General features: G+C 54.0%; 2 protein-coding genes across 8 annotated transcripts in view; one reads left to right on the top strand and one right to left on the bottom strand.

The window, feature by feature from the left end:
• Window positions 1-191, top strand: part of SFI1 (SFI1 centrin binding protein) — an 87,959-nt gene extending 87,768 nt beyond the window's left edge. Inside the window, exon 32 of the mRNA XM_059876212.1 lies at window positions 1-191. Within this exon, the coding sequence (XP_059732195.1) occupies window positions 1-105 (105 nt within the window). The 3' untranslated portion in view covers window positions 106-191.
• PISD (phosphatidylserine decarboxylase) lies at window positions 127-27,559 on the bottom strand. Of its 7 annotated transcripts, NM_001024475.1 has the most exon segments (9): window positions 158-1,379; window positions 1,750-1,910; window positions 2,089-2,235; window positions 2,387-2,525; window positions 2,668-2,904; window positions 4,122-4,287; window positions 17,540-17,715; window positions 20,961-21,040; window positions 27,481-27,536. In NM_001024475.1, coding segments are annotated over 7 exon segments (1,251 nt in total). In that variant the 5' UTR covers window positions 20,961-21,040; window positions 27,481-27,536; the 3' UTR covers window positions 158-1,154.
• Between the last annotated feature and the right edge of the window lie 84 nt (window positions 27,560-27,643).

The following is a 27,643-nucleotide window of genomic DNA, read 5'->3' on the forward strand; positions in this document are numbered from 1 at the left end:
GTGGAGGTGCAGATCCAGCAGCTGGCCCATGAGCTGCAGGCCCGGCGCCAGCCCGTCCACACCTGCATCTCTCGGGTCCAGGCCCTGCGGCGGGCTCTGTGCTAGTCACCACGTCCAGGAACAGAATGCAGAGCAGCAATGTTTTTTAGTTTATTTCAAAATGTTGCAATTAAATGAATCACTGTTCAGAAGTCTCCCACTTTTCATACAAAAATACTGTGCTACTGATACAGTTGAAAAAGTTCAAATGGCTTCTCCTGCAGGAGAAATTCACAGCATCCCCAGGAAACATGAAACTTGGCCCTCCCCCCCGCCCCCCATCAGTGGCTCCCTCAGGACTTCGTACCTGTTTGTTAGTATCTGTTACTTGGGGACAGGTTTTCTAGGCACTGACACCCCCCTCCGTCACACACCAAAGACATCAACAAGGCTCCTTTGTTTCCAGTGTAAGCCCCTGATCAATAGCAGCAACTTCTGCATATTTATATTTACACAGGCCTGGATGTAGGGAGGGGACACAAGCTCGCCCCTGGTCCCAGCTGGGCCACCACTAGGGGGGTCGATAATAGATCCTACCAGCTCCGAAAGGTCACTCGCCAGGGCCTGCAAAGCACCGAGCCACCAAAGGCCACCCTTGGAAGCTGCTGACAGAGTCTCGGCAGGTGACGTGTTCAGCCACATGTGCAAAGAGAGAAGACAGCCTTTCCCAACAAGCAAGGTGGAGAAAACTCAGGGACAGAAAGCAGCTGCGTTACCGGCCCCGCTGTGGGGCCCACAGTCAGTGCCAGGAGGCACCTCACCCTGTGCAGGGGAAGCAGAGGCGGAGGCCAGAAAGCAGTGACAGGACGAGCAGCAAGAAGGTACCTTAACTACCGCGTATCTCAGAACGGAAATCGGGACCAACCGAACGCTTGGCCGGGAGGTCAAAGAGCCAGTTTTTACGAGACGTAAGAAAGTCTCCAAGAGGGACTCCATCATCCTGGCCCACACTTTCTCCTCGGGTGGGAGAGGGGGTGACGGCGGTCTAGGCACGATGGGCTCTGACGACCTTGTCTGCACCCCAGAAGCAGGGACGGAAGTCACCCAGGTCCTGCCTGGTAAGACCCTGCAGTCCCCTTGAAAGGACCCTCAGCAGCCACGGCCATGCAGGAGGCTCAGAGGGAGCCCAAAGCCTCCCCAAATCGGATCTTCTGTCCTGCCTGCAGTCTGAAGTTGAAGTCCTTGGGGGCCTCGAAGATGAGCACGATGGTGGAGCCCAGGTTGAACTCGCCCAGGTGCTCGCCCTTGCGCATGGGGATGCCCTCCTTGTTGGCGTGCGTCACGAAGCTGAAGTCGTTGTAGGAGCCTTTGCTGTACCGCGGGCTGTTCGTGTGCAGGTCCTGGGAGGTGGGGACAGAGCATGTGGGCCGTGGACACACCCTGCCCCCCACCCTGCTTGGGAAGGGAAGTGGGAACAGCAGCTCAGGCCAGGGGCCAGGTCTGAGCTGAGAGCCCCTGACCTGCTGTGACCTGGGGCTGGAAGGAATGGAGGAGGCATGACCTGCCTGTTCACCTGTGCCCGTCACACACAAGGGCTCCCCTTGGGTTTTCAGCAGAAGCAAGTGCCAAGCACGGAGATTAATTCCCTCCCCCTGCAGCCACCTCTAGACCGGGGTGGGAGACCCGCCTTCCTAGAAGTCGCAGCCCCAGCAGCTCTGGCCGCACAGGAGACAGTGCAGGGAGCCCAGAATGGCCGTGGGACCTGCTTACCCGGTCGAAGTAGATGCGGATGGAGCCCACGTTGGTGGCCCCCACGGCCGTCAGTGAGAAGAAGCCGTGTTTCCAGTCCCCAGTCAGGACCACCCGCTCATTGTGGCAGAAGAGCTCCTTGATCCAGCGGGCCATGCCAGGGTTCACGGACATCAGGGAGCCTGTGGGACAGACATGTGTACTCCCTGCCTGGCCTGTCATTCTAGATGCAGAGCAGGCTGGACCCCAACCTGCATCCCCACACCCAGCTTTGCCCCCAACTCTGGAGCCCACGGCCTCTGACAGGAAGAAGCCGAGGCGCTCGTCCGAGGCCCCCGGGGGCAGCTGGGCCCGGCCTACCTGGGAAGTGGCGCCTGTGGGAGACGGTCCAGTCAGTAGGGGAGTGGAAGCAGTGGTAGTCCCCGGGGGCCAGGTAGATGACGCAGTGGTAGAGCTCGTTCCCTTCGCGCGTGACCAGCTGGCTCCTGAAGGAGCTGTGGGGCGTGGCTGCGGGCAGACGTGGGCCAGCTGCTCAGAGCCCTCTGTGCCACCTGGACACCGGCTCCAGGGAGGCCTGAGCTGCAGGCAGAGGGTCTCCTGTCCACAGGCCTCCCGCCCCTCCACCTGCTGGCGCCCAGCACCGAGGGCCAGGACCCACCTGGGGGGAAGGGCAGGTCCTCTGAGGGCGTGCGGGGGCCCAGGAACGACTCCAGTGAGTAGGTGACCCCCTTCACCTGCTCCACCTCACAGTTCTTCACCTGTCCGAAGTTGAGGATCTTCCCATCCGAGGGGCTGATCTGGAAGGGTCAGGAGAGGCTCGCTGCAGGGGAGGGTGTGGAGGACAGGGCCATGGCCCCCCTGGGGGTCCAGCTTGGAAGCAGTGCCCACCAGGCCCAGTGTGCCCAAAGGTGCCGAGGCGGGAGGTGGGTCGGGCCTCACCACGCTGTGCAGGCCGCACACGGGCCGGGCCTGCGGCTTCAGCTTGCGCCGGAAGAACTCGCTGAGGTTGCGGTAGTGGTGCAGGTCTTCCACGGCGGCCTCCTTCATGTTCACCCCGAAAGTCCAGATGTACAGGCTGTAGACGGGCCTGCGCAGCCAGTGCGGCAGCTCCACTTGGTTGAGGCGGCCCCAGGCCCGCGACAGCAAGCGCGTTGGCACCGACTTGTACAAGGCCACCTGCAGGCCCCAAGGGCAGGTGAGTGTGCCACGCCGTGCACGCAGCCCCAGGACCCCCCCACAGGGACCAGCTCTGAGGCCCGAGCAGCTGGGACCCTTGAGGGCTTTGTGACATGGTGGTTTCTCACCAGGAACCAGACTGAGCTTCCAAGTCTTTACACAGTAGCTCAGGTATCACCCGTTTCCTGCAGCATTCCCACCCCGTTTCTTGGATGGGGACGGGCATACGAGGATCGGATGTGGTCACACACAGGCTGTGGTGGGCACTGCTGCGAGCGTCCCAGACCAGCACGGGAACAATCGGCTCTCGGTGCTCAGGCGAGTCCACACCCCAAAGTGCACGTGCTCAGCCTGCCCTGAGCATAGGGGCTTTCGGGCAGAAGTACCGGGCACTGACACCTATACTCCAAGGGCCTCGCAGTCCACACAGCCGTCCCCACCCAAAGCTCCTCTAGGAGAGGGAACTCTGCACCTCAGTCAGACCCTCCAGCCCAAGCTCTTAAATCTCAGGTGCCACTGCAGGACCTGCTTTAATTGGTGGCTGCTGCTTGCTGAACACTGCCAAGACCAAGTCCCCAGGGTGCAAAAGCAATTCCACTCCCAACTTTAAACACCTCTAAAGAGGCACTGAGTTAGCAGCTCTTTGCACTCCCGGCTGATACCCACGTGTGGGGGTGGCCCAGGGCTGCCCTATGACCCTAGGCCTAATGCCCAGTGCCCCATAGGTACCCTCAGCTTCCAAGCCTGGTGACACCCATTGGGCTGCTCAGGGCCCTCACCTGGCCCTGCTGGGGGCTCCTGGGTCCTCAAAAGCATCCCTACCCAAAGAGGCCACACAGGCTCTAGCGTGTATGAACTGCCCTCTGGCGTCCAGAAATTTGATTCTTCTCAAAATCACCTCTAAGCTTTCTTCTGCCTGAACACAGGAGATGAAACAGACACCATTTTCTGAATGCCCAATGTGGGTTCTTTCCAGAAACAGAGCACTTACACGGCAGGAATGCAGGCAGAGAGAGCAGCCCGTGGATGATGGGCCTTTCCAGTCACCTGTCCACAGCCCACATGGCCACCGACCAGCCCAGCCCTTCCACCAACTTGCCTTCCAACAGCATCTGTTGAAGGGCTCAGGCCCCACAGCACCACCTCTGCCCAGATAACTGGGCACCCCCCTCCAGCCTGCTGCGGGGAGGCAGGGCCGGCAGCCCCCGCACACTTACCCTGCTCACAGGCCTCCATCCCACCCGGCTGAGGGGCCTGAGGGCGCCGAGGGGCAGGAGATAGTAGAGGACCGTCAGGGGCCAGGAGCGCAGTTTCAGGGCAGGTTTGGACATGCAGCTCAGCTGTCCCAGCCTCCGCCTCAGGGCCAGCTGAGGGAAGTGCAACCTGCAGGGCACATGTCCACGCACGACCGAGGTCAGCAGAGGACCAGGGGCCCCACCCTTCCCATCCACCGCACCCTCGGCAAGCTTGCCTGCCTCTCCACGGATTTGGTGACACTGGCCAGACCTCCTCACGCTAACCGCACTCTGAGTCGGGGGCTGGGCTGCCTCTGTCAGCGCTCACCTCCCAGTCTCTCTACCTGCATGTCAGCTGAGACTGCTCAGAATAGCTTCTGAACCTGGCGAGGGCCCTGTCTCGGACCGTGGGGCCGAGCACCAAGGAGGCAGTGTAGACAGAGCCCACAGGGCGGTCCCCGCCTGCCTGAGGCCAGCTCTGTTCACGTGGGCTTCAAGGAGAGCTAGGCTGAGCCCCCAAGCCTCTGGCAGCATAGGATCTGGGTAACTCTCTCCACGGACCAAGCCTCTTCCTTCCTCATCTGATAAGAGATCAGGCCTGGTAAGATCACACATACACACGCAGGTGCACACACACAAACCCCTCACGGCTACTGCTCCATCCCCCCTGCAGTCTTTCTACGTCAGCTCAGGTTCTCCACGACAATCCAGAGGGTGGTGGCGCGAAGCTCCCTGCCAACCCTCAGGCCTGCTGGGGCCACACACACCTGACCCAGGCCCCCCCTTCCAGTAAAGGTAGGTGGGCCTTCCTCTGACCCCACCAGCCCTAATTCGGTACAGTCAGCAAAGGCTCAGCTTCAGGGGAGCCAGAGACCAGGGTAAGTTCTATCCTGAGTCGTGACACTGAGGCCCAGGTCGCCGTGCCACAGACCCAGGACCTAGATGCTCTCAAGGCCCCAGTGTGGGCTTTAGACCACACTACTACCCGCTCGGAGAATGTCCTGGAGCCTCGGTTTCATCAAAAACACTACACTCAGCTGGAGCAGCAGGCTCCATCTGCGCCTCTGCTCTCAGAGCAGCTCGGTCCTCTGCCCCCAGCTGCTCAACAAACCAAGGAACAAAGGCAGCACAGCTGATAAGAAAGCAGAGAAGATGGAGAACAGCCGAAGGCCGGGCCCTGCAGCTCAGCAGCGGCCCTGAATCTGCTGACTCTGCACTGCTCACCAGACCCTCTGCGATCATTCTCTCCCGTCCCTTTAAAAAGGTCCACGAAATGGGTAGGGGCCAAGCCAAGCCAGACACATCACTCCTCTACCCCAGGTTCCTCCCGCCCACCCTGCTCTCTGCAGGAGTGCGGGGACCAATCCCAGAGAAGCTGCGCCCAAGCGGGGCGGGGGCGCAGCGTGGACACTGGACCACCAGCCCGCTGGCCCCCACCAATACCTGAAGCGGGCTCTCCGACTCAGGCCCCCCGGAGTGGGCCCCTCTAGCCGCGGAAGCTGGTCCCCTAGCCCCCTGCCGCCGCCACCACCTCCACCGCGGAGCCGCTGGACGTGAACTCTGACCTTCCGGAGGTCGCGGCGGGGTGCGGCGGGGTTAGGACGCGGCCGTGGGCATCTCACCATTTCGCCGCGCGGAGCTCGGGTCCTCGCCGCGCCTCTGACTGACACATGGTGGGCGGCGCGAGGAGGCGGGGCCGGCGCGCCTTTGTCTCTCCTCCTTCCTCCCTTCCCCCCGGGTCGGCGCTGTCACCGCTCCTCGGCCCCAGAGGTGGCGGCTGGGGGGACCGCTCCCCGGCTCCGTCCGGTCTGAAGGCTCGGGGGCGCAGGTGAGAAGTCGGGGCTGTTGCGGAGACAGGCGCGGGTCACGGACCTGCTCGCCCCGCTGTGTTCCTGGCCACCTGCCCACTCCCGGTAGGGAGGGGACTCGGCGCCGCCGGGCCCAAGCGGGAATCTGAGCTCTGCGCTCCGGGCAGGCACCCAGCGTCGGCCCTGCCGCCCCTCCCTCACCAGGACCTGACCCATTTTTCCTTTCAGGTGACAAAGTAGCATCTGAGGGATGAGGGCGCGGCGCTGGGACCCGGCGTCTGGCCTGCTGTGGCTCTCCTCGCGGCCTCCACCCCTTCCTCCTCATTAGAGGGGCAGCCGGGCGCCCTCGGGGAAGCCCACCACCCCGCCTTCCCCTCTCTCCGGGGACGAGCGGCACTGTGGGGCGAGGGCGCCTGCCTCGCAGCTAGCGGGCAGGGGAGCAACATTCCGCAGCCCCGAGTTCGTCTGCCCAGCACACTGCCGACCCGCGAGCCTGGTGGCATCTTTACAGGAAGACACATGGGGGCCTAGGGCTGCTCCCGCCCGGGCTACCGAGCAGGGCAGAGCAAGAGGCCCCAACTCGGACCACCTGGACGTCTGCCGCCCAGGGCAAACCCACCTCGCTGAAGGTGAAAGTCCAGCAACTGCCGGCTCCCTGGGTGTACGCGGCCATGGGGCTGGACCAGGCCGACTAGGGTCTGGATGGTCAACTGAATTTCTGCCCTATCTCAAACCAGGACACCCATCTCCCCAGGCCACCCTCCTGAGTGGCCAGAGGGTGCCCACCCAGACTTCCTCTGCCCGAGGGCCAGGCCTGAGCTGACGTCCTGCCCACCTATGAGCAAGCCTGCCCCACCTGAGGCCCCAAACTTGCCTGCTGGCTCCCAAGAGAAGCAGGCCCAGTGGGAAGATGGGCAGTTGGGATTGAGCATGGAGCTAGGCTTCAGGACCAGGTTCACCAGCCATGCCCCACCCCCCTCTAGAAAACTGGATTCATGGTGGGGGCTGGTGAAGTCTTGTGGGCCTGGATAGCAGCCAGACTTCCTTGGGGCAGATTTCCTCACTGTCCTCCTGGCGGGACCATGACCGATTCTGCATGTTGTCAGGCACATTCAGGAGCCCACAAACAAACCCAGCTCATTCCAAAACGTCAGGCCCTCAAAGCAGATCCTCACGTGTGCCTTTGCGCTGCATCCTCTCCCAGAGCCTTCAGTCCAGGGGCTCTGGGGGGACCAGCCCAAGGAACTGCTATCCTGGAGTCACTCCAGAACTGCCCTGAGGAGCCCGAAATCTGCATGCCTCAGTCCTGTCTCGGCCACTACTCTGCTGCCTCCTCTAAAATGGGACACTGAGACCAGGGTCAGATTTCTTCTAAATCACCATCGGTGCACCCCCCAAAGGCCCCCAGGAAGCAGGCATGAGTTCAGCTGTCCCCCAAGAAATGGGCCAGCACCCTCAAGCACCAACCAGCTGGGAGCTGCACACTGGCGGGAATGGGTCCCTAGAGGTCCACCCTTCTCACTCAGGGTGTTCCCACTTCAGAGACCCCCTGCCCTCTGTGCCTACAGTGGCCTTTGGAGGCCAAGCCAGAGCCTTCTCTCTCTCTCTGGCTCCCTGAGTGCAACTTGGGGCACTCAGGCCTGAATGTGGACTCTGCAAGGAGGGCACTCTGAAACACAAGTACAGACAGCTTCCCTCTCTCCCTAGAGTCCCAAGGACACTCCGTGGGATGAGATGGGGCTGGGACCAGTAGGAGTTCAAAGTCATTGCGCAGCCTAAGAGCCAGCCATGCGGAACATGTGGACAGAGTGGCTCTGGTGGGGGACGGGGACCATCTGGTGGCTGTGACCCTGGATGCCCCCGCCACCCTCACCCTGCACGCTGGGAAAGGCCAGCGGCAGGCGCTGTCTAGGTCTCAGTCCCCTCATCTGAAAGGGGAAGGACTGCTCCTCCTGGTCACCTGTCTGGAGGCTTGGAAACCCCACGCCTCCATTCCCCCCAAAAGCTTAGCGCAGCCTCATCCCGCAGTCCTGGCTCCTGAGGCCCCCCTCCCTTTCAGACCCACGCTCTGGGAGGACAGAAGTTTGCTCTCACAGGGAAGACGGAAGGAACAGGGCGGAGGAGGCAGTTCGGACAGAGGAGCCCCAACCCCAGGGCAGCAATGATGTGAGCAGGAAGGGCGGGCTCAAGAAGACCAAGTTGGAGGGGCTCACCTTTGTCAGGACGAGCTCTTCTGGGGTTCACAGAACCCTAGCCCTGCCGCAACATCCCCGCCCACCCCTCACACCCTGCACAAGTCAGCCGGGGGCAGAGGGGGCAGAGGGTGTTCCGTATGGAAAGCTCCCTGGGTGCCAGACACCCGGCCTGAAGCCTCGGCAGGTGACCCCCAGTGCCCCCAAACCACGTGTCCCTGGCCTGACTTGCGGTGCACACGCCTGCTCTGTGGGGTAGTCACAGGGCAGCTGTGTCCAGGTGGGGCCACCAACGATTCCTCCGTGAGTGCCAGGGCTAGAGGTGACAAAATGTCAGAAGTAGGGAACCAAGAAAATGGATTCTCCCTGAGAAATGGGTAAGCCATCTTGGGGAAGCCTCCGGTGAAAGAAGAGGAAGCAAAAAGAAAGGTCCAGATGCGCCTTTTTCAGGGGAGGTGCAGGGAGGAGGCAGGAGTCGTTCTTAGCTCCCCTCAAGGAAAGCAACCTTCTCCAGGACAGTCCTTGGCACCAGCCGGGAGTGGGGTTCTGGGAAGGGCGGGTTTCACCCCCTCAGGCCCGTGGTCCCGCTTCCCTCCCCTCAACTCCCAGCCCCCGGCAGCACTGAGGAAACTGGGCGCAGGAAAGACCCCGAGCAGCCCGGGTTTCCCTTTTCCGGGCTGTGGGGCGAAGAGATGCTACAAGACGCTGAGGAAGTGAGCTCATCCGCCGGGCCCCGTGACCCACCGCGTGGGGCCAGGGAAGCCACAGCTCGGTGAGGACCGGGAAGGGAGCGGGGTGCTCCTCAGATCCCCGGTGGGAAGGGGCGACCCACAGCCCAGGAGGCGAGGGCCTCCTTGCTCACTCACCCGCAGGTGGTCGGCTCCGCTCGCGTCCGCGCCGCCTGCGCGACTGAACTCCCGGGAGGCGCCGCTCCACGGAAGCAGGGGGCGGGCGGGCGGGGGCCTGGCTGCAGCCACTCAGGCCGCCGGGGCGGGGGCAGGGGCCGGACACCAGGCTCGGCCGCGCCCGCCCCGGCCAGGGTCCCTTTAAGGGGCGGGGCGGGGCAGAGGAGCGGCAGGAAGAGGGGACCGCCTCCGGGGCTGGGGGCGCCGCGCGGCCCCCCACACGCCCCTCCCCACCGCCGGGCCTCCTCGCAGTGCGGGCCTCAGCCTCCAGCCACCTTTTCTAGCCAGCCCTCAGAGCTGACAGAAGGCAGCGAAGCCCTCGCTCCTTCTCACACCCAACCCTGAGGACAAAGGCTGCTTCCCCTCCCCAACCCCTCTTCTCCAGGCAGATACACCCTGACACATAAACCCCCAGTGCAGACCAGCACAGGAGGCCCAGTGGGCAAGGTCCGCCCAGCCCTGCACGCAGGCTTCCTCGCAGGGATTAAGACCTGTGGGGTGATTCTCCTCCTATCTTCCTGCCCCACTGGATGGTGGGGCCCCAGCCTGCAGGCTTCAGCACCCTACCCCCTATGCCCACCAAAAACACTTGGTCAACATGGGATGGAATGAGCCAGTTTTCAGGGGTGCACCACCACCACGACTCAGTCACAGAAAGCACGCAGTACCACCCCAGCATCTTCTGACCATGGGGAATTCACTTTCCAGAGCATTTAGAAGAGCCTCTTCCTCTTCAGGAAGCCTTAGGGCTTGTGAGGAGATGGCAGGGGAGCCAAGGCCATCTGCGCCAGATGCAGAGAAGGCGCAGTGGCACACACAGCTCACACACCTGCCAGCATCTGGATCCACCAACAAACCACAGCCTGGGGCATCTCAGCGGGGAGGAGGGAGAAGACGGAGGCTCCTCCCTCAGGGACGGCCCCCATCACCGACGGGGCGGAGCTGGGAGGCAGGCGGGGAGGGGGGGGGGGGGGCATGGGCATTCTCAGCGAGTCTCCAGGCTCCTCTGAGCTTAGAGCGCCAAACACCACTCACGATGGGAGGACAAGGAGTTAAAGCACAGAAGATGCTGATACACAATCCTAACAAGAAAAACACAGACCCAGAAACCTGGGGAGACCATCGCGGCTTCCCCAAAGCCTGCAGTGCACCCAGACCCGACGGAGCGGGGGCGGGGGGGGGGGGGGGCAGTGTGTGTGACAAACCTGGCCCAAGAGCCCAGCTTTTCATCCTCCGAGCGCCCCGGAGCACTGCTGCTCTCCACCGTGAAAGGACCAACTGGGCTGCTCCACGTGGACCTGAGCTCTGGAATCATTCGAAACTCTCAGGCTGGTCAGTGCTTAGAAAACTCATAAACCAGCCCTGAGACCGGCTCTCCCGCCTTCTAACCTGCCCTCCACCACGCGTACCTCAGGAGGGAAATGCCTTCTGGACCATATTCCAGACAAAACTCAACATGGTTTCTGGGACTAACAAACCCCTCGGCAGGTGCACTTTCCCCGAGTGAGGCCCCTCTGGCCAGCCACACTTGGGCCTCTATTTCCACCTTGCCTGGACTCCCCTGGGCGGGAGTGCCACCTAGCGCCACCGCAAGGTTCTGCAGGCCCCCAGCCACTCGGCCAGAGCACTGAGGACGGTACCGGCCCCTCCCCACACCCTGAGCACCGTGCCCTGCTGGGCCAGGGGGCCAGGGAGTGGCAGGTGTCCTCTGTTAGTTCTCACTGCCCGGGGCTAGTGGAGGCCCCTGAGGAAGAACAGTGATGGCCGGCGTCCCAAAGCTGGCACAGGGAGCCAGCAGCAGGTCATCAGCCTGGCAGGAGCCGGGACAAGCACAGAGCGCCCTCGGGTGACTTCTTGATCCAAGGGCTTTTCACAGCCCTGCCAAATTCTCCCGTGGGGCTCTCCAGTGTTAACCAGCAGTCCCACCAGCTCGATGACTTCTCTGCTGCCTGGAGAGCAAACAGGGTGCAGAAGATAAGGAAGCCCAGCAGAAAGCTCCCTCCTGGCTGGAGCCCAGCCTCATCCATTCCCTGCCCCCTCAGGGCTCCAGGCACAGGTGCCCCCCAGGCTAGGGGAAAGGAAGGGCTGGAGGCGCTGCCACAGCTCTGCTTCCCACCAACTGGACTGTCTGCCCATCTTAACATCCAGAGTTGTCTTCTCACCACCTATGAGGTAAGAAGCAGAATAGCACTTACTGAATACCCACCCCCTGCCAGCATGGGACCAGGTATTTATACCTGTGTCATTCTCATTTAAAAGCAGCCTGTTCACAGAGAGGAACAATAAAGAAGCTACAACAATTACCGGAAGTTTAAAAGCATGTAAAACGAGCTCCACACTGTCCAGGCTCACGGAGGGAAGGATTACCGGAAGTTTAAAAGCATGTAAAACAAGCTCCACACTGTCCAGGCTCACGGAGGAAAGGAGACGCCAAGTGCAGGTGGTGGGTGGGGGCGGGCCACGTGGGAGACCGACAGGCTGATCCGGCTTTCTTTCTTTTCACAGCTGGGATGCCGCACCTTCCTTTTAAAGATACTAAACTGAGCCGGAAACAAGGAAGCGATGTTAACACAGGGACCGCTCCCTGAACACCCCATGGCTAAGCTGAGACAACAAACTGCATCCTATGCTCAGATGTGGACTGAAGTGTCGAGGGATGAAGTTGCATTTTACAACATCTGCAATGTTCTTTCACTGGCTTTGAGGGGAGTCCACAAATGCACGCAGAAATGAAGCAGATACAGCGAAACATTAATGTCCATGAATTCAGTGGTCTGTGTGGGTAACTCTTCTCTCAACTTTTCTGCCTTATTCAAATGCTCACAATAAAAAACTGGAAGACTCTGTTTAAGCCACGGAAAAACTCTAAATTCTACTACTGGGGAGAAAAGCCCCAGACCAGGCTGGCACACGGTGCCTCTCCTGAGAACCCCTCTCTGTCCACACAGCAGCTCCTTGCCTGGTGGGAGAGGCAGCTGCCAACCACCACCCTGCACCTCGGGCCCCATCTCCATGGAGTCAGCTCCTTGGTGCAGGAGGAGGACACGTGCCAGCTTCTGCCCCAAAGGCCACCCTTTCCACCCCGCCCACATGACCACACCTGTCCTCAGGCCCGGTCAGAAAGGGACACCTCAGAAGTGCCAGAACCTGGGGGTGGAGGCTTCTGCCACCAGATGCCACCCTGCGTGGGACAGGAGACCCTGGGGTGGGCACACCTATGTGCTCCCTCCACACACCTGCCACCCACGTCACCTGCTGGCACACCTTTCAGCCTCTTGGTAAGAAGCACTTGCGAAGGTCTGTTTCCCCTTTTGCACTTACGGAGACACAAGCAGGGCATATCTGAAATCAGAGCCGCCACACAGACACAGACCTCACGACACTCTGGGCACAGGGGGCGGGGGCGCCTTCCAGCCCCGGGCAGATCTGTCCCCTCAAACCCACCTCTCCACAGAGGCCCGGGGCGACCACCCTCCCCCTGGAGGCCAAACACCAGGCCTGAGCAGCCCAAAATGATCAGACTCTTTGACCCTGAACCCAAAGCTTTCCCAGGAAGGACATCATGAGTTCCTGAAAAGGCACTTGGGGAAGAGTCTTTGCCTCGCCTAGCCACAGCTCTGGCTCTGAGGGCAGGTGTCTTGATCCAACCGGGGACGCAGGAGGGTGGGCTCCTTAGTCCATGCCAATCAGACTGAAATGTTAAGCTGACAAGTACACTGAGCCAATACAGGCAGAGAATAAACACATGAGAAATGTTGATGGGGACTCACGCTCAGAGAAAAGCCGACAACAGAGCGTAATACAGTGTGAGTCTGGAGGCTCTTCATTCCCTCCCCTCCACCTGCTCAAGTCAGAACTCACCAGGCGTTTTCCACTCCCACCCCACATCCAACCCAGCAGTGCATCCTGTGCACTCTCCCCTCAAAACATACCCAGAATTGAATGTGCAGTCTACAAAATCCAATGACCTGGCGCAGCTAACAGAAGCACAGCAGACAGGTACCAGCAGAGCAGTTGCCAGGGGCGGAGGGAGGGACCCTGGGCTGGGGGTAGGAGGGGCAAGCTATTAGGCACAAAAGAAGCCACAGGAATATACTGTACGACGCGGAAATACAGTCAGCAGTTTATATGAACTATAAATGGAGCATGACCTTAAAACCTGTGAATCACTGTACTGTACACCTGTAACTTACATTCTACGTTAATTACACTTCGATAAAAAAACAGCATAGACTGCCTTTCCCCTCCTCACTGCTCCCACTCTGATCCAGGCCCCACCTCTCCTGCTGGGATCCTGTCAGAGCCTCCCAACAGGTCCCCTAACCTGTCCCCACGGTAGCCAGGACAGTCGGATCAGAACCCACATCACTCAGGGTGCACTCAAAAGATAGGCAGAGCTGGCGCCCTGGGTCCTCCCGCCCTCCGGGCCTCCAGCCACAGGGCCTCTTGTTCCCCATCAACAGCAACAAGCGAGCTCTGTCCAATCTGCCTGGATGGCTCTCGCCGCTCCTCAGATGCCCCGGGAGCCCACACGGCTCTGGGCGGGCCTGCCTTCCTTCCTTCCTTCCCTGGTCCTGCCCAGTCCAAGACACTGTGCCCTGTACCTGTCTGTGCTTCCTCCATGGCGTTTCAACACCTCGACATGCCCATGTGTCCCTGTTTCTTGTCTGTCTTAGCCCCTAATAAGGGCAGCTCTCTGAGGATGGGAACTCCGGTTCTCTTCACTAGTGAACCCCCTGTAGCTCAACAAGGCCTGGCACATGAAAGAGCGCAAAGATTTGCTGTATGGAATAAACACGAGAGGAATGATGTTTGCTGTGACAATGGTTTCACTAACACCCACTGAGGTTCATGTACGATGAGCCTATGCCTAATGGACAATGCCTATCACAGACGGCTACAAGAGGCTTAGATGCCAAACACACAGCACAAACTCTGCAGGTCCCCACACCCTTTCAGACAGCAACTCTACAGCCAGCACTCAGCCCGCGGACAGGCCTACGTGCAAAGACATGCTCAACATTGAACCCTAGTGAAAACCACCAGTGCACCAGAATCCACCACAGTAGCAGAGTCACTTAAAGTTCGTACTTACGTGGAGTCTGCAAAGTCATCATACTAGGTTGGTGCAAATGCAATTTCAGTTTTTGCATTGTTGAAATTTGCTGTTTGATACTGGAATACATTCTTAAATGAGGTTGTGTTATACAACATCTTAATGTGCATTTCTCGCTTTATGTTTTTTGTGCTAATGACTTATTGCTGTTTAGTTTACATTTATTTTGGACTATGGAAATGATGTTAGACAAAACGTAAATTCGAGGGATTTTCTTATGTGAGTTCAAAATGGATCTTAAAGCAGTGGAGAACACTCGCAACAAAATGCATTTGCCCAGAAACTGCTAACATACATACAGTGCAGTGGTGATTCAAAGTTTTGCAAAGGAGACGACAGCCTTGAAGATTAGGACTGTAATGGCCAGACATTGGAAGTTGACAATGACCAAGTGAGAGGATCATCGAAGCTGATCCCCTTATAACTACGCGAGAAGTTGCCAAAGAACTTAACATTGACCATTCTACAGTCGTTTGGCATTTGAAGCAAACCGGAAAGGTGAGAAAGCTGGATAAGTGGGTGCCTCATGAGCTGACCGAAAATTTAAAAAATTCTTTTGAAGTGTCATCTTCTCTTATTCTAAGCAACAACGACAAACCATTTCTCGATAGAATTGTGACATGCAACGAAAAGTGGGTTTTATATGACAACCAGTGATAAGCAGCTCAGTGGTTGGACCAGGAAGCTCCAAAGCACCTTCCAAAGCCAACCTTGCACCGAAAAGAGTCATGGTCACTATTTGGTGGTCTGCTGCCCATCTGATCGACTACAGCTTTCTGACTCTCAGTGCTGAGAAATACACTCAGCAAATCGATGAGATGCACCCAAAACTGCAACGCCTGCAGCTGGCACTGGTCAACAGAAAGGGCCCAATTCTTCTCCATGACAACGCCCGACCACATTTCGCACAACCAACGTCTCAAAAGTTGAATGAATTTTGCTAAAGTTTTGCCTCATCTGCAATATTCACTGACCTCTTGAACATTCACTGACCTCTCACCAAACGCCACTTCAATCATCTTAACAACTTTTTCCAAGGAAAACGTTTCCATGACCAGCAGGAGGCAGAAAATGCTTTCCAAGAATTTATCAAATCCTGAAGCACAGATTTTTACACTACAGGAATAGATCAATTTATTTTTCATTGGCAAAATTGTGTTGATTGTAATGGTTCCTATTTTGATTAATAAAGATTGTGTTTGAATCTAATTATAATGATTTAAAATTCATGATCTGAAACCACACTTACTTTTGCACCAACCTAAAGACACAAAATAGGAGCAGCTGCCCCTGGACGGCACAGGTACGAACTGCACGGGTCCACTTATAAGCAGTGTTCTCAATAAATACGCACTACAGAACTATGCAAATGGAGGATACGGAGCCACGTACCCCAAGGGTGGCCTGTAAAGTTACATGCACATTTCTGACTGCTGCAGGGACAGAGGTTGGTGCCTCCAATTTCTACATTGTTCAAGGGTCAACTGTATATCCGTTTAAAAACAGAGATAGACAGGAAGTGAATACACGAAAACTAAAGCCCACGATTACGCAACAAGTCATCTAGTGAGAAGGAGGGGGAATCAAGAGTGTCCTGTTTTCTAACATTCTGTCAGAGCATTAACATCATCTCTGTCATTTACGAGAGAATGAGACTGATTTACAGACAGGGGCCGCCACCACTCAACCGGGAAAGGACAGCCTTTTTCAACCAACAGTGCTGAGCACACCGGACATCCACGTGAATGAAGTCAGACACTGACTTACACGACACAAAAAACAACTCCAAACGATCAGAGACCTAAACATCAGACCTAAAGCCGTAAAATTCTTAGAAGAGAGACTTCCCTTGTGGTCCAACGGTTGAGACTCCACGCTCCCAATGCAGGGGGCTGGGGTTCGATGACACACGCGATGGGGCCACTCAGCTGTGCACACCCAGAGCCGGTGCTCCTCCACAAGACAGACCAGGATGAGCAGCCCAAGTGCCGCCCCACTCACCGCAACGGAGAGCCCGCACAGCCAACAACAAATTTACAGAGGAAGAGAGCGCAAGCAGGACTGACTTCAGCCCAGCTCTTCCAGGCCTCTCGCCGCACCGGGCCGCTCTGCCCCCATGTCCCGTCACTGTCCGGAGCCCAGAGCTTATGAGCTAATTCAACCCTGTCCTCTTTACAGACAATCGTCTTTCAGGTACTGACTCACAGGTGGCAGGAATTCCAGTTATACAAACAATGGATGCTAAAAAAAAACACTGACGTTGGTCTTTTGTGAATGAGGAAGCAGATTTCTTCCACAAGCAGATTCTCTTGGGATTCCTTGGAAATGAGTGGGGATTTCCTGAAAGCAGGTGAGCAGGTCACAGGGTGGCTCAGCCTGACAGATGCTCAGGGTCAGAGGGAAGAAAGTGTGAGTCTAACACTCCAGTGGGGTCATGGGTCACAGTCTCACAAGTATTTCACTAGTTGGAAGGAGAAGGATATGTTTACACAGGAAACCACCACCAACAGATACGCAGCGCTCAGCGTACTTAACAAGTGTGACTACATACTATACAACGACCCCTCACCAAAAGGAGTCTGGAGTATGTGACCCCACAACAGAAAACTTGGAAAGTGATCTGTCTGAATCCACACAGCTACTAAGGCGCACAGACAGAACCAGCCTTCAGGACTTGAGACCCTGGCTGCCAGGGGCAGCCGGCCCGGATTAATGATATGGGGAGGCTCACAGGGAAACCCACACACATCACCCCAAATACCATCAAGTCTCTGCTTTCACAGGTCAGGGTCTACTCACAGTGCAGGTATTTCATTTGTTAAATTAAGGGTGAAAAGAAACCAATTTTTAAACTCACACCTTTATACTCAATTTCAGCGTTGACGGAACGTCCACTAGGAGTCAGGAGCGACGCTGTGCCGCGGGAAGCCCAGGCGCCTTGAGTTCATCAGGCGTCCCTTGACCGCAGCCGACACTCTGTGACACCCAACCGCACCCCCACTTCCCGGCCCAGGAGCTTTTTGAGCAGTAATGGTAAAGAGACTGGACGATTGCAGTCTGGTTCCTGGTGAGAACGTATCCACATCACACAAGTCCAACTCTTCTGGCCCGCCCTCAGACTGAGGAAGCATGACGGCCAGGACGCCAGCCCCAGGGGAAGGCATGAGCTCCCAAGATTTCAAGAGGCCTTGGGAAGACCAGGGCTGAGTCTGAAGACAGAGGGAAGCCTGACACGACTTCTACATCGCCCCAAACCCACTGGAGACATGAGCTCCAAGAAAGCACATTCCGCTTTCTCAGACGGCTTAACTTCGGGGTGATTTACGGAGGGACAGGAACTGTGCTCCGGGAGGACACAAGGCGGCTCCCCGGTTCCTACCTCCCAGTGACCAGCAAGCTTGGGCGGGACGTCCAAGCCCAGCTTCTCCAGCTCTCGCTCCCGGTACTTCTCGTACTGCCGGTACCCTGCATACCCGCCAGCCGTGGCGACCAGAATGGGCAGGGGGCGCAGCAGGGACGAGGTGCGGGCAGGGGCCGTGTGGACTTTCCTGGCATCTGTAAAAAAACAGGAAAACGTTGAGCCAGGAGAAGGGACAGCACTGAGTCATGCAAACACAGCACCAACAGGAAGGCTGGGACAAGCCCTCAGGAAAGCTGATGGGGCCCCAGAGATCTGACGAGCAGGAGCAGCCGTGAGTCACTGCGGAGACGCTGCTGCCTCCAGAGTCTACCTAGTTGGGGACTCACGCGTCTTCCCCGTGAAACAACGATGTACCTCGACTGCCACCACAGCTACACAGTTTAAGATGAAAACGTCAAATGTAAAGAGATCAAGAAAGTATCCCAGGGTGCCCTGCTGGCTACCCACAGGGCCAGACAGGGACAGGCTCTCTGATCTCACTTTTATGACCCAGACCCAGTTCTGACTGGACAGCAGTATTCTTTCAAAGGCAAAATCTCATGAGCTCTTACAATTCAACAATAAAAGACAAATAGCCCAATTAAAAAACATACTAAGGGCTTTCTTCATGGCTCAGTGGTAAAGAATCTGCTTGCCAATGTAGGAGACACAGGTTCTCTCCCTGGTCTGGGAAGATCCCACATGCCAGGGAGCAACTAAGCATGTCCGTCACAACTGTTGAGTCTCCGCTCTAGAGCCTGAGAACCAAAACTGAAGCCTGCCAGCCCAGAGCCCGTGCTCCATGATGGAAGACGCCACCGCAGTGAGAAGCCCGTGCTCACCACAGCCAGAGAAAAGCTCACGCAGCAACAGAGACCCAGCACAACCAAAAATGAGTAAACAAAAAAATAAAAACATACTATGGATATGAACAGATGTTTCTCCAATAGGAATGGCCAGAAAGTACATGTAAAGATGCTCAACATGCATTATGGGTTGAATCATGTCCCCCCAAACCAGGTGGCTCCATGGTAAAGAATCCACCTGCTAATGTAGGAGCCACAAGAGACTTGAGTTCAATCCCTGGGTCGGGAAGATCCCCTAAAGTTGGAAGTGGCGACCCACTGCAGTGTTCTTGCCTGGGAAACCCCATGGACAGAGGAGCCTGTGGGCTACAGTCCAGGGGCCACAAAGTCGGAGACGACTTGGTGACTGAGCGCGCACACACACAAAATTCATATGCTGAAGTCCCAGCCCCAGCGCCTCTGTCACCTTTCTTGGATAGAAGGTCTCTACAGAGGGAATCAGGTTAAAATAAGGTCCCCACAGTGGGCTCTAATAATATGACTTGTCCGCTTACAGAAAGAGAAAACCTGGAGACAGACACGCATACAGGGAGAAGACCATCTGAAGACCATCTGAAGACCATCTGAAGGGCAGCGAGGTGAAGGCAGCAAGTGAAGAAGACTGCAGCACAGTGAGAAGAGGGGTTTGGATTTTTTTGTTTTTCTTTTTTTCTGGCCATGCCGAGAGGTTCGTGGGGTTTTAGTTCCCAGACAAGGTATTGAACCTGGGCCCTTAGCAGTGACAGCTTCAAGTCCTAACCACTGGACCGCCTCCCTGCTGTTTCTTTTTTTAATGAGCAAGTATGGATGTCATTAATCTCTTCCATCTTCTGATTATTCCTAAAGAACCCTTACTACTTAAACTAACTAGTCTACCTCTGACCAGAAAAACTTGTCAGAAAGCAAGAAACAGTTTTTTCCCTCTTTCTGGATTGTCTGGTGAGGAGAGACCTGCTGTACGCAGCCTCACGGCACTTAGCCAGCGGCCCAGGCTGGCGGGTCACACCCTCCTCGGCGCTTTGGCTACACCGGTCCTTGCTTCAGTTATAGGTCTCTTTCTCTACCGGCTTTCTTTACTCCTCTAACAGGAGGCAGTAAGCAGAGGGTGCCCTTCACTCCTGATGCCTCCCCGCTGTGTTTGTCATGTTATAAAAGCAGTTTTTCTGCAGATCTGCGACATTCTGACTTCATTTCTGAGGCTCCCCTCCATCCTTCAAGTGAGTCTTACATGTTCCCACGCGCAAGTCCTACTTAAGTAACACCCAGATGTGCTCCTATTTAACTACCTTAATAATAAGCTTTTTGTTTTTATTCTCATTAACCATCTCATTTTATTCCCAAGGTATGATTACTTGGCAGTCAAAAACAGCTTTTGGTACAACAGAATAAAAAGGGTATCTAGATAATAAAAACAACGCACATTTTTGTACAGATTTAAACAGCTGCTTAAAAGATCCAAAAAGTTCATAACCCAGTGCTGAGGTGGGTGTGGGGAACCGATGTACTCATGAGCCTTTTCTGCTCAGGAGTGTAAACTGGGACAACCCTCTCTGAAGAGCAATTTGGTCTAAATACCAAGTTATAAAATACACAAACCTTTTTAGTCGGCAATTCTAAGTCACCAAATTTATCCTGAGGATGCATAAAGATATGTTACTACAGAACTGTCTGTAATAGAAAAAGAGTTCAGTTCCGTTGCTCAGTCGTGTACAACTCTTTGCGACCCCATGAACCGCAGCACGCCAGAACTCCCTGTCCATCACCAACTCCCGGAGCTTACTCAAACTCACGTCCATTGAATCAGTGATGCCATCCAACCATCTCATCCTCTATCGTCCCCTTCCCCTCCCGCCTTCAATCTTTCCCAGCATCAGGGTCTTTTCCAATGACTCAGTTCTTCACATCAGGTGGCCAAAGTATTGGAATTTCAGCTTCAACATCAGTCCTTCCAATAAGTATTCAGGGTTGATTTCCTTTAGGATGGACTGGTTGGATCTCCTTGCATCCAAGGGACTCTCAAGCGTCTTCTCCAACACCACAGCTCAAAAGACTAGAAGCAACTTCAATGTCCAACACTAAACGGTACAGTCAAGTGATGGAACACCACACATGCACCCAGTAAAAATAATCAGATAACAGCAGCTAAAGCTTCAGTGGTACCTATGTGCCAGGTACTCTAAGCACCTCACAGGCACAATTCCATCTGATCCTAACGACAGCCCTGTGAAATAGGTGCTGTGTTTGTGTGAATTTACTGATGAGTGAACTGAAGCCGAGAGGCCGGCGCCGTCTCTAAGTGCTACTTGTGCTGTGCTTAGTCGCTCAGTCGTGTCCGACTCTTTGCAGCCCCACAGACTGCAGCCCGCCAGGCTCCTCTGTCCATGGAATTTTTCAGGCAAGAATACTGGAGTGAGTGCCATTTCCTTCTCCAGAGGATCTTCCCCACCCAGGGATCTAACTCACATCTCTTGAGCCTCCTGCATTGGTAGGCAGATTCTTTACCACTGTGTCACCTGCAAAGTCCAATCTTTTGTAAGTAGTAAATTGCTACTTACTTGTGGAAAAGGTTCTCAGAGGTGGCTTCCTCAAGGACTGAAGGAAGTGGCTCAAGGCAGCATCTTCACAGTGAGGACGCCTATAATCAAGCAAAAAGGAGTCGTTAAACATTTTTTTAATTAAAAAAAATTAGAGGATCAACTGCCAAAATTTGAATACAATCTATAGAGTCAATAATACTATTGCATCCACTTAATCTACCAGTTGTGACCACTGCACAGGACTGCCGTTTTGTAAGAAAATGTCCTTATAGGAAAAGGGCTCAAACAGTTAAAGGGAAAGGGGCACCAAGTGTCTCAGCAGAAAGTGTACACATATACACACTCACAGAAAGAGACAGAGGGAGAGAAGGGGGAGTGATAAAGCAGATACAGCTGAACAGGGGAGTCAGAGCACAGGGTATTTGGAAATTCTCTGTACTATTTTCATATCTTTTCTGAAGTCTAAAACTTTTTCACAAAAGAATTACTCTTAAGACCATAATAAGCAGTCAAGCTGCACTTACACAAAAAGCATACATTTCTTCACCACAAAAGAACAGCTGTACACAGCCTTGTAGCTTCTAACTCCTATTAATTAAAGAACCTAATAAAGTGCTGAAATTTTAAATGTTTTGCTTTGGGGCTGTGCCACGAAGCCCACAGGATTGAACCTGTGCCCCAGCAGTGGAAGCACAGGGTTCTAACCACAGGACCACCAGAGAATACCCTGAATTTTTAAACTTTATATGTTTACCCTGGGGAAAGAATGACGCAAACAAATCAGGCTGAGCTACTCTAATCTACTTTGAGTCTGGAAGGCTCAACTTGTTTGGAATTTTTAAATTATTATTTGTGGCTATCTTGCCACAAAAGCTACTTTCACAGGGTAAAAGGGTTTTCAAGCATTCTGAGAAAAAATATGACCATTTTCATGGCTTCAAGCTGTAAGGAAATGGTATTTTATTCTTTGTCGCTCTTCATTTCCTCTTTACTTAGGGAAATAGGACACATCCCCAGTGCAGTAAGTGACTGTGCGAGCAAGGAAAGCATTAATGAATTTTTAGTAAACAACCGGCTCTCTCCTTAATCAAAGAGCAAACAACCCACCTTCAATTCAGATAGCACTTCAGTTCTCCCAAATACTGACCTGAAATCTAAAGTAAAGAAACTACGTCCTTGTTAGTAAGGGTTTCTTTTTTTCCTTTGGAGTCTTTTATGAAAGTATAAATTTACTCTATTATAAATGTCTAAACTGCTATTTTTGTGGAAAATAGAATGGCATTTATGACTTTCATACAGTAATATTTACATTCATGGATTCTTAGTAGTTATGTCTTACATAAATATCCTGTGAACATTATCAGATTTAAACATCTTCATTTACTCCTGTGAAATTTCCTTAATGACACTCTCGCAGCTTGGTGCTAACAGGGTGACTCTGATTCTCCTACAGGCAAGCAAGATCTGCATGCTGAACAAGTCTGGGACCTTGACCATCACCACCCCTTCAGAGGCCAGATGGACGGACAGCTACTGACACAAAGGAGGGAGTGTTGCAGTAGGTGAATGTCCTTTCAGAGTGCACAATGCTCATCTCTCAGACTGGACAATCCCACTGCAAAAGCAAGCGCCTGAGACTCTGCTTTCCCAGTGGAATTAGAGCCAGCGCTGTACGTTCTGACTGAAGGCTGCATTGTTGCGTGGCGCACACTGCTGCACTGTGCATTCCAGAACTGCTGCTGAGCCCCCAACTCAAAGAATGCTTGCAGACTGTTGAATAAGGCTTTTTCTTCCCTCCCCCCGGGGTGGGGGGCGTTGGTTAGGGGAGATACAAGTGGGAGATCGTGGTTTATCTACTGTAACCCAATGCACAGCACCCAGGTAGCTGGTTTGCATTCACATCTTCCCAAGAACAATGTCAAGGTCTCGCCATCCACTGCTGCAGCCCTAGCTCCTGGAACAAGTGCCTGGCAAATAGCTCGTTGCATCAGATTGTCTTTCATCCCTGGGTCATTCTTATTCTCATATCAACACCACACTTTTTCTGATCTTACAACACTGCCCACGCCACTGCGGGCGCGCAGAAAGAGCAACGTTCGCTGCCATCACTTCCTCGCCTTCCTGTCTCTCTTAATCCCACTCAACCGGGCTTTTGTCCCCACCACATCGTCTCCTGCCAAGGTCACCTCTTCCACGCTGCCAACCCCTACTCACATTTCTTGGACATCGTGTTATTTGACCTCTCAGCAGCATCTGTCACAGGTGATCCCCTTCTTTTTTTTTTTCCCCCTCCAATTGAGGTATAACTGAAATGTAACATTATATTAGTTTCAGGTGGAGGATATTATTCCCTATTTGTATATATTGAGGAAGGATGCCCACAATAAAACTAGTTAAACATCCCTCACCACACGTATTTGCAGATTTTTCTTGTGATGAGAAGTACTCTCTTAGCAACGTTCAAATACACAAGACAGTCCCAGGAGCTGCAGTCCCCACACTGTGCCGTGCGTGCCTGGGACTCAGGCAGTTTTAACTGGGAGTTTGTCTCTTTCAATGCCTGCCTTCACACCTTGCTCTTCTTGAAACACATAGAGCCTTTGGAGCCCTGATTTTCCTCCTGTCTGTCCAGTCTCCCTAACTTCAAACAGCTGCCATGCCCAAGGCTCAGACACCTGCTTTGTCCAGGCTGTCGCCCTAGAGATGTTCACCCAGTCTGGTTTTAAACAGCCAGATGCAGAGGACTCTCCTCACTGCTACGTCAGAGACCTCCAGACCATATTTCAACCTGGTACCCAACATCCTCACTTTGAAACGCCTCAAACTAAGTTTGTCCAAAACAGAATTCCCAACCCTCCCTCACTCCCCTTCAACGGCTCCATCCCCCAGAGCTGTTGATCTGTGGCAGAGACTAGCCAGCCGGTTATTAAACCCACTTCCTCTGCCCAACAGATGAGATTTCCTAGAAGTGAGTTCTAACCACTGTGAGAACCATTCAGACTTCCCAGGTCCCCTCCTGGCCTGTTAGATGGAGACAAACATGCAGATCCTGGGCAGCCGTGTGTTACGATGGCAAGAGATGGGCCCTCAAATCACGGTGCCTTCACGATGAAAAGCAGCCTGGGCTTATATGATAGAGACAAAAACTTTCACTGTGTTAGTCACCAAGATGCTAGAGTTTACCTGTTACCACACCAACACTGCTATAATTAATACACCATCCCAGAAAAAAGGCACCACAACTCCCCCAGCGCACAGGCTGAAACCCCAGAACTCCTTTGCAAGTCCTTTCTTTCTCACTGTCCATATTCAATCCACTGACAAGGCGCGAAGCCCCCACTTTCAAAGTACACCCTCATCTGCCTACTTCTCTTCTGGCCTGAGCCACTGGGTCTCTGCTGAAGAGCTGCACTAGCCTGGTCTCCCTGCTTGGCCTCCGTGTCCCATTCATCACAGAACATCCAGACTGACCTTTTCAAAACAGACCCTACAGAAGTGGCCCTCTGAACCCCAGACCTCCTGCTACTTCCCCTCTCCTCATGCATCCACCCCCTTGCACACCCACGCCTCTGCATGTGCTGTCTGCTCCGGGGGGCACACCCCTCCAGCTCAGTCCCTCCTCACTCAATTCTCTGCTCAAATGCTTCCTCCTGACCACAAGCCCAAGAGTTCTCTCTCTGGAGCACTAACTCCTTAATTAACTTCCTTTATTTTTCTTCTCACTACCTGAAATGAACTGATTTTATATATATTCACATATTTCTGTCTGTACTTGTCGACAAATACAGGGGTTTGTCTGTTTTCCCCCTAGACGTCAATCTCAACAGCGAGATTAAGCATCAGAGAAATGAACGGCTAGGTTCAATCACATGTACCTTCTGTATGGTAAACCCACGTGTACCTCCTGCAAGCAGGCAATTAAAGCCCACTATTAAGCACTTAAGTCTGACCCTGGGGCTCAGATCTCCATTCCGCCACTTGTTAACTAATTCTAAGCCTCAGTTTCTCCACCTCTAAAAACAGGACCCACCTCATTAGGAGTAAATGAGACAATCACATAAAACCTGAATCCCAGGCCCTGGTACCTAGCTACATATCACTCTTATCAAAAGTAACACAAGTGAGGTTCAGCTGGCACATGGGGTGGCCGCACCAACTGTGACCACTGTTCACCCTAACTGGTCTGTGTCCACACTGTCAGAGTTTTAAACTATTTTATGATTTACTTATTATTTTTGGCTGTGCTGGGTCTTTGCTGCTGCGAAGTTCTCAAGCTGTGGGGAGTGACAGCCACTCTCTGGTTGTGGTGCTCGAGCTTCCAATTGCAGTGGCTCCTCTTGCTGCAGAGCACAGGCTCTAAGACTCGGTAGTTTCGGCTCTCCAGGCTCCAGAGCACAAGCTCATCAGCCATGGCACGTGAGCTTAATTGCTCCACGGCATGTGGGATCTTTCCAGAAGAGGGGTCGAACCCATGTCTCCTGCATTGGCAGGCAGATTCTCTACCACTGAGGCACCAGGGAAGCCCAGTTTGAAAATATTTTTAACATCACCTCTGGTGGTAACACTAACTATAGTCCTTATGGCCCTCCTGCTTTTTAGAGCCGTGAAAAGTTCTCCTGAAAATGAACTGGCAGGTTTCTTAAGGCCTTATTCCATGTTCTATCTCGTATTATTTAGCCGTATTCCCTCTCTCTTCCACTAAACTGTAAAGTTCTTTCAACGCAAGGCCTGTATCTTTTAATTCCTCTCTTTTCTCCTGCCCTCCCCCCTCACCCCGGCATTGTAGTTGACAGTGGCAGGAATGTCATAAATACTCCTGAAGGAAGGTCTTGCACAACCACGCACCCCCTAGGCACTAGGTTCATACGTGCCTGAACCAAAGAATCGTCCAGAGCACCCATAAAAAATACAGTTGCAAGGGCCCCAACCTACACCTACTGAGCCTGAATTTGGCAGCATTGTGGGGATATACCTGGGAACCTCTTTTACTAATAAACACCCACTCCATTCTTTTATCAAATTTAGGAAACATAGTCCTAAATTATCACTTATAATTACTTTCTCTATTTCTCACCTGTCACATATCACTCAGTTACTGGAAAACTCTGCAGTATGAGGCTTTCAAATATATGTCTCTCAAACAGACACTGCTTTACTTAAAAATCATGGAAATGGTATCTTTTGGGGGTTTTCTGCATCTCAATATAGTTTCCATCTGGATATGTAACAGCTTTGAAAACTGAATTACTGTACCCAAATCCTCACCCCTCCTACCCAGTGGCCCTAAATCCAGTTGTATCTACCTATACTCGTACTAAAGTTTCGACTTTTTTCCCTTTTTAAAAGATAGTGGGTGAAGTCACCTTCCTCACCATCGTTTCAAAAACAAAACAAAACAAAAACAAAAACATGAGGGTCACTTTTTTAGTCTTTCCAACTTATGACACATTTTACTACTGACTCGTAAACAGCACACCTGGTAACAACATTAAAACCACAGAGACCCTCTTCTTCAAATCCTAACAGTTATCACCACACTGTGGAGCCCTCTCCTGAGAAGTTACACCACTTCTGAGTAGTTAATAATAGAAGAGGGAAGTTGTCCTAGCCAGGGCAATGGCATTTTCTGTTCCCTCTCTGTCCGAAACCAGTGTCTCTACTTCCCAAAATCACAGCGCAAGCCCTCGTCCACGCTGACAAAATGAAGCCAGTCCGAAACACAAAAGTTGCGGGTCTCGCAAATCTTAGCTCTTCGAAATGACACCGAGCGACAGATTCTAAGTTACAGCAACCAACATTTTAATCCATTTCCCCAGAGTCCAAATGCTCCCATGCTAGCTCTTACATAAGCTACTTCGAATTATGAATGTCCTCACGGTGGGCAGCCTGAAGGAAAGGTCCCTGCGTGAGACACAGAGGTACCTGGGAAGGAGTCTCAGCTCTGCTGCTACCTGGCTGGGTGGAACTGAGCAAGTCCCTCCGTCTATCAGGGCCTCGACCTCGCCAAAAAGAAAGGGCTGGATTTATGACCCCTCTAAGAGTTGACAGTCACCAGGGTAACCGAGACCCTATTTCCATCATGGACTATTTTGAGATTACGGAATCCTATCCTCTCACTTCAGAGTCCAAGAATCCAAAGTGAAAGCCGCCCAACTCCAGCTCCAGTGCTTTTCCCACATCTCGGCGCCCCTCCCAGCAATACCACTCCCAGAGAAAGAAGCGTCCAGCCCTGCCTCGGCTCTAGTGGCGGACACGCAGCCCATTTCACCTGGTTTAGTGGGTGCTTTTTGTTTATATTTTTGTTTTTTTGTCCCTTGTGGAGTGGAAAGGACAAAGAGAGAGGTTTAGGCCAGATTCGGACCGTCCTAGGCGGAGGCAGTCGCACCTGCGCCCGAGCTCTAGGTGAAGGTGAGTGGCTCCGTCTCCACTCGAGCATTCCTCAGGGCGAGCCCGCGACAGAGAAACGACTCCTCTCTCTAGACCCCTGTTTGGCTCGGGCCGTCCGTCGCCCCGAGGCAGGCTCCCCAAACAGCTGTACCTGTTCCGCCACGCGACCCCGGGCAGCCACCTCAGACATCCCTGCCCCACGGACGCCGCCATCTTGTCTCCTCCTTCTCGGCGGGACACGCCCCCCCACTCTTTTATACGCGGGTCGCACTCATGTGACGTAACGAGTCTCGAACTCTCGGGCCCAATGAAGA

The sequence above is a fragment of the Bos taurus genome, chromosome 17 (genome assembly GCF_002263795.3).
Source record: "Bos taurus isolate L1 Dominette 01449 registration number 42190680 breed Hereford chromosome 17, ARS-UCD2.0, whole genome shotgun sequence".
Classification (NCBI taxonomy): Eukaryota; Metazoa; Chordata; class Mammalia; order Artiodactyla; family Bovidae; genus Bos; species Bos taurus.

Coding starts and splice junctions, on each gene's coding strand:
- PISD (XM_024977063.1), bottom strand. CDS start 5,764: ATGGTGAGATGCCCACGGCCGCGTCCTAACCCCGCCGCACCCCGCCGC. Junction 2,905..4,121: donor GATGGAGGCCTGTGAGCAGG/GTAAGTGTGCGG, acceptor TGGGGCCTGCAG/GTGGCCTTGTACAAGTCGGT. Junction 2,526..2,667: donor TGTGCGGCCTGCACAGCGTG/GTGAGGCCCGAC, acceptor TGACCCTTCCAG/ATCAGCCCCTCGGATGGGAA.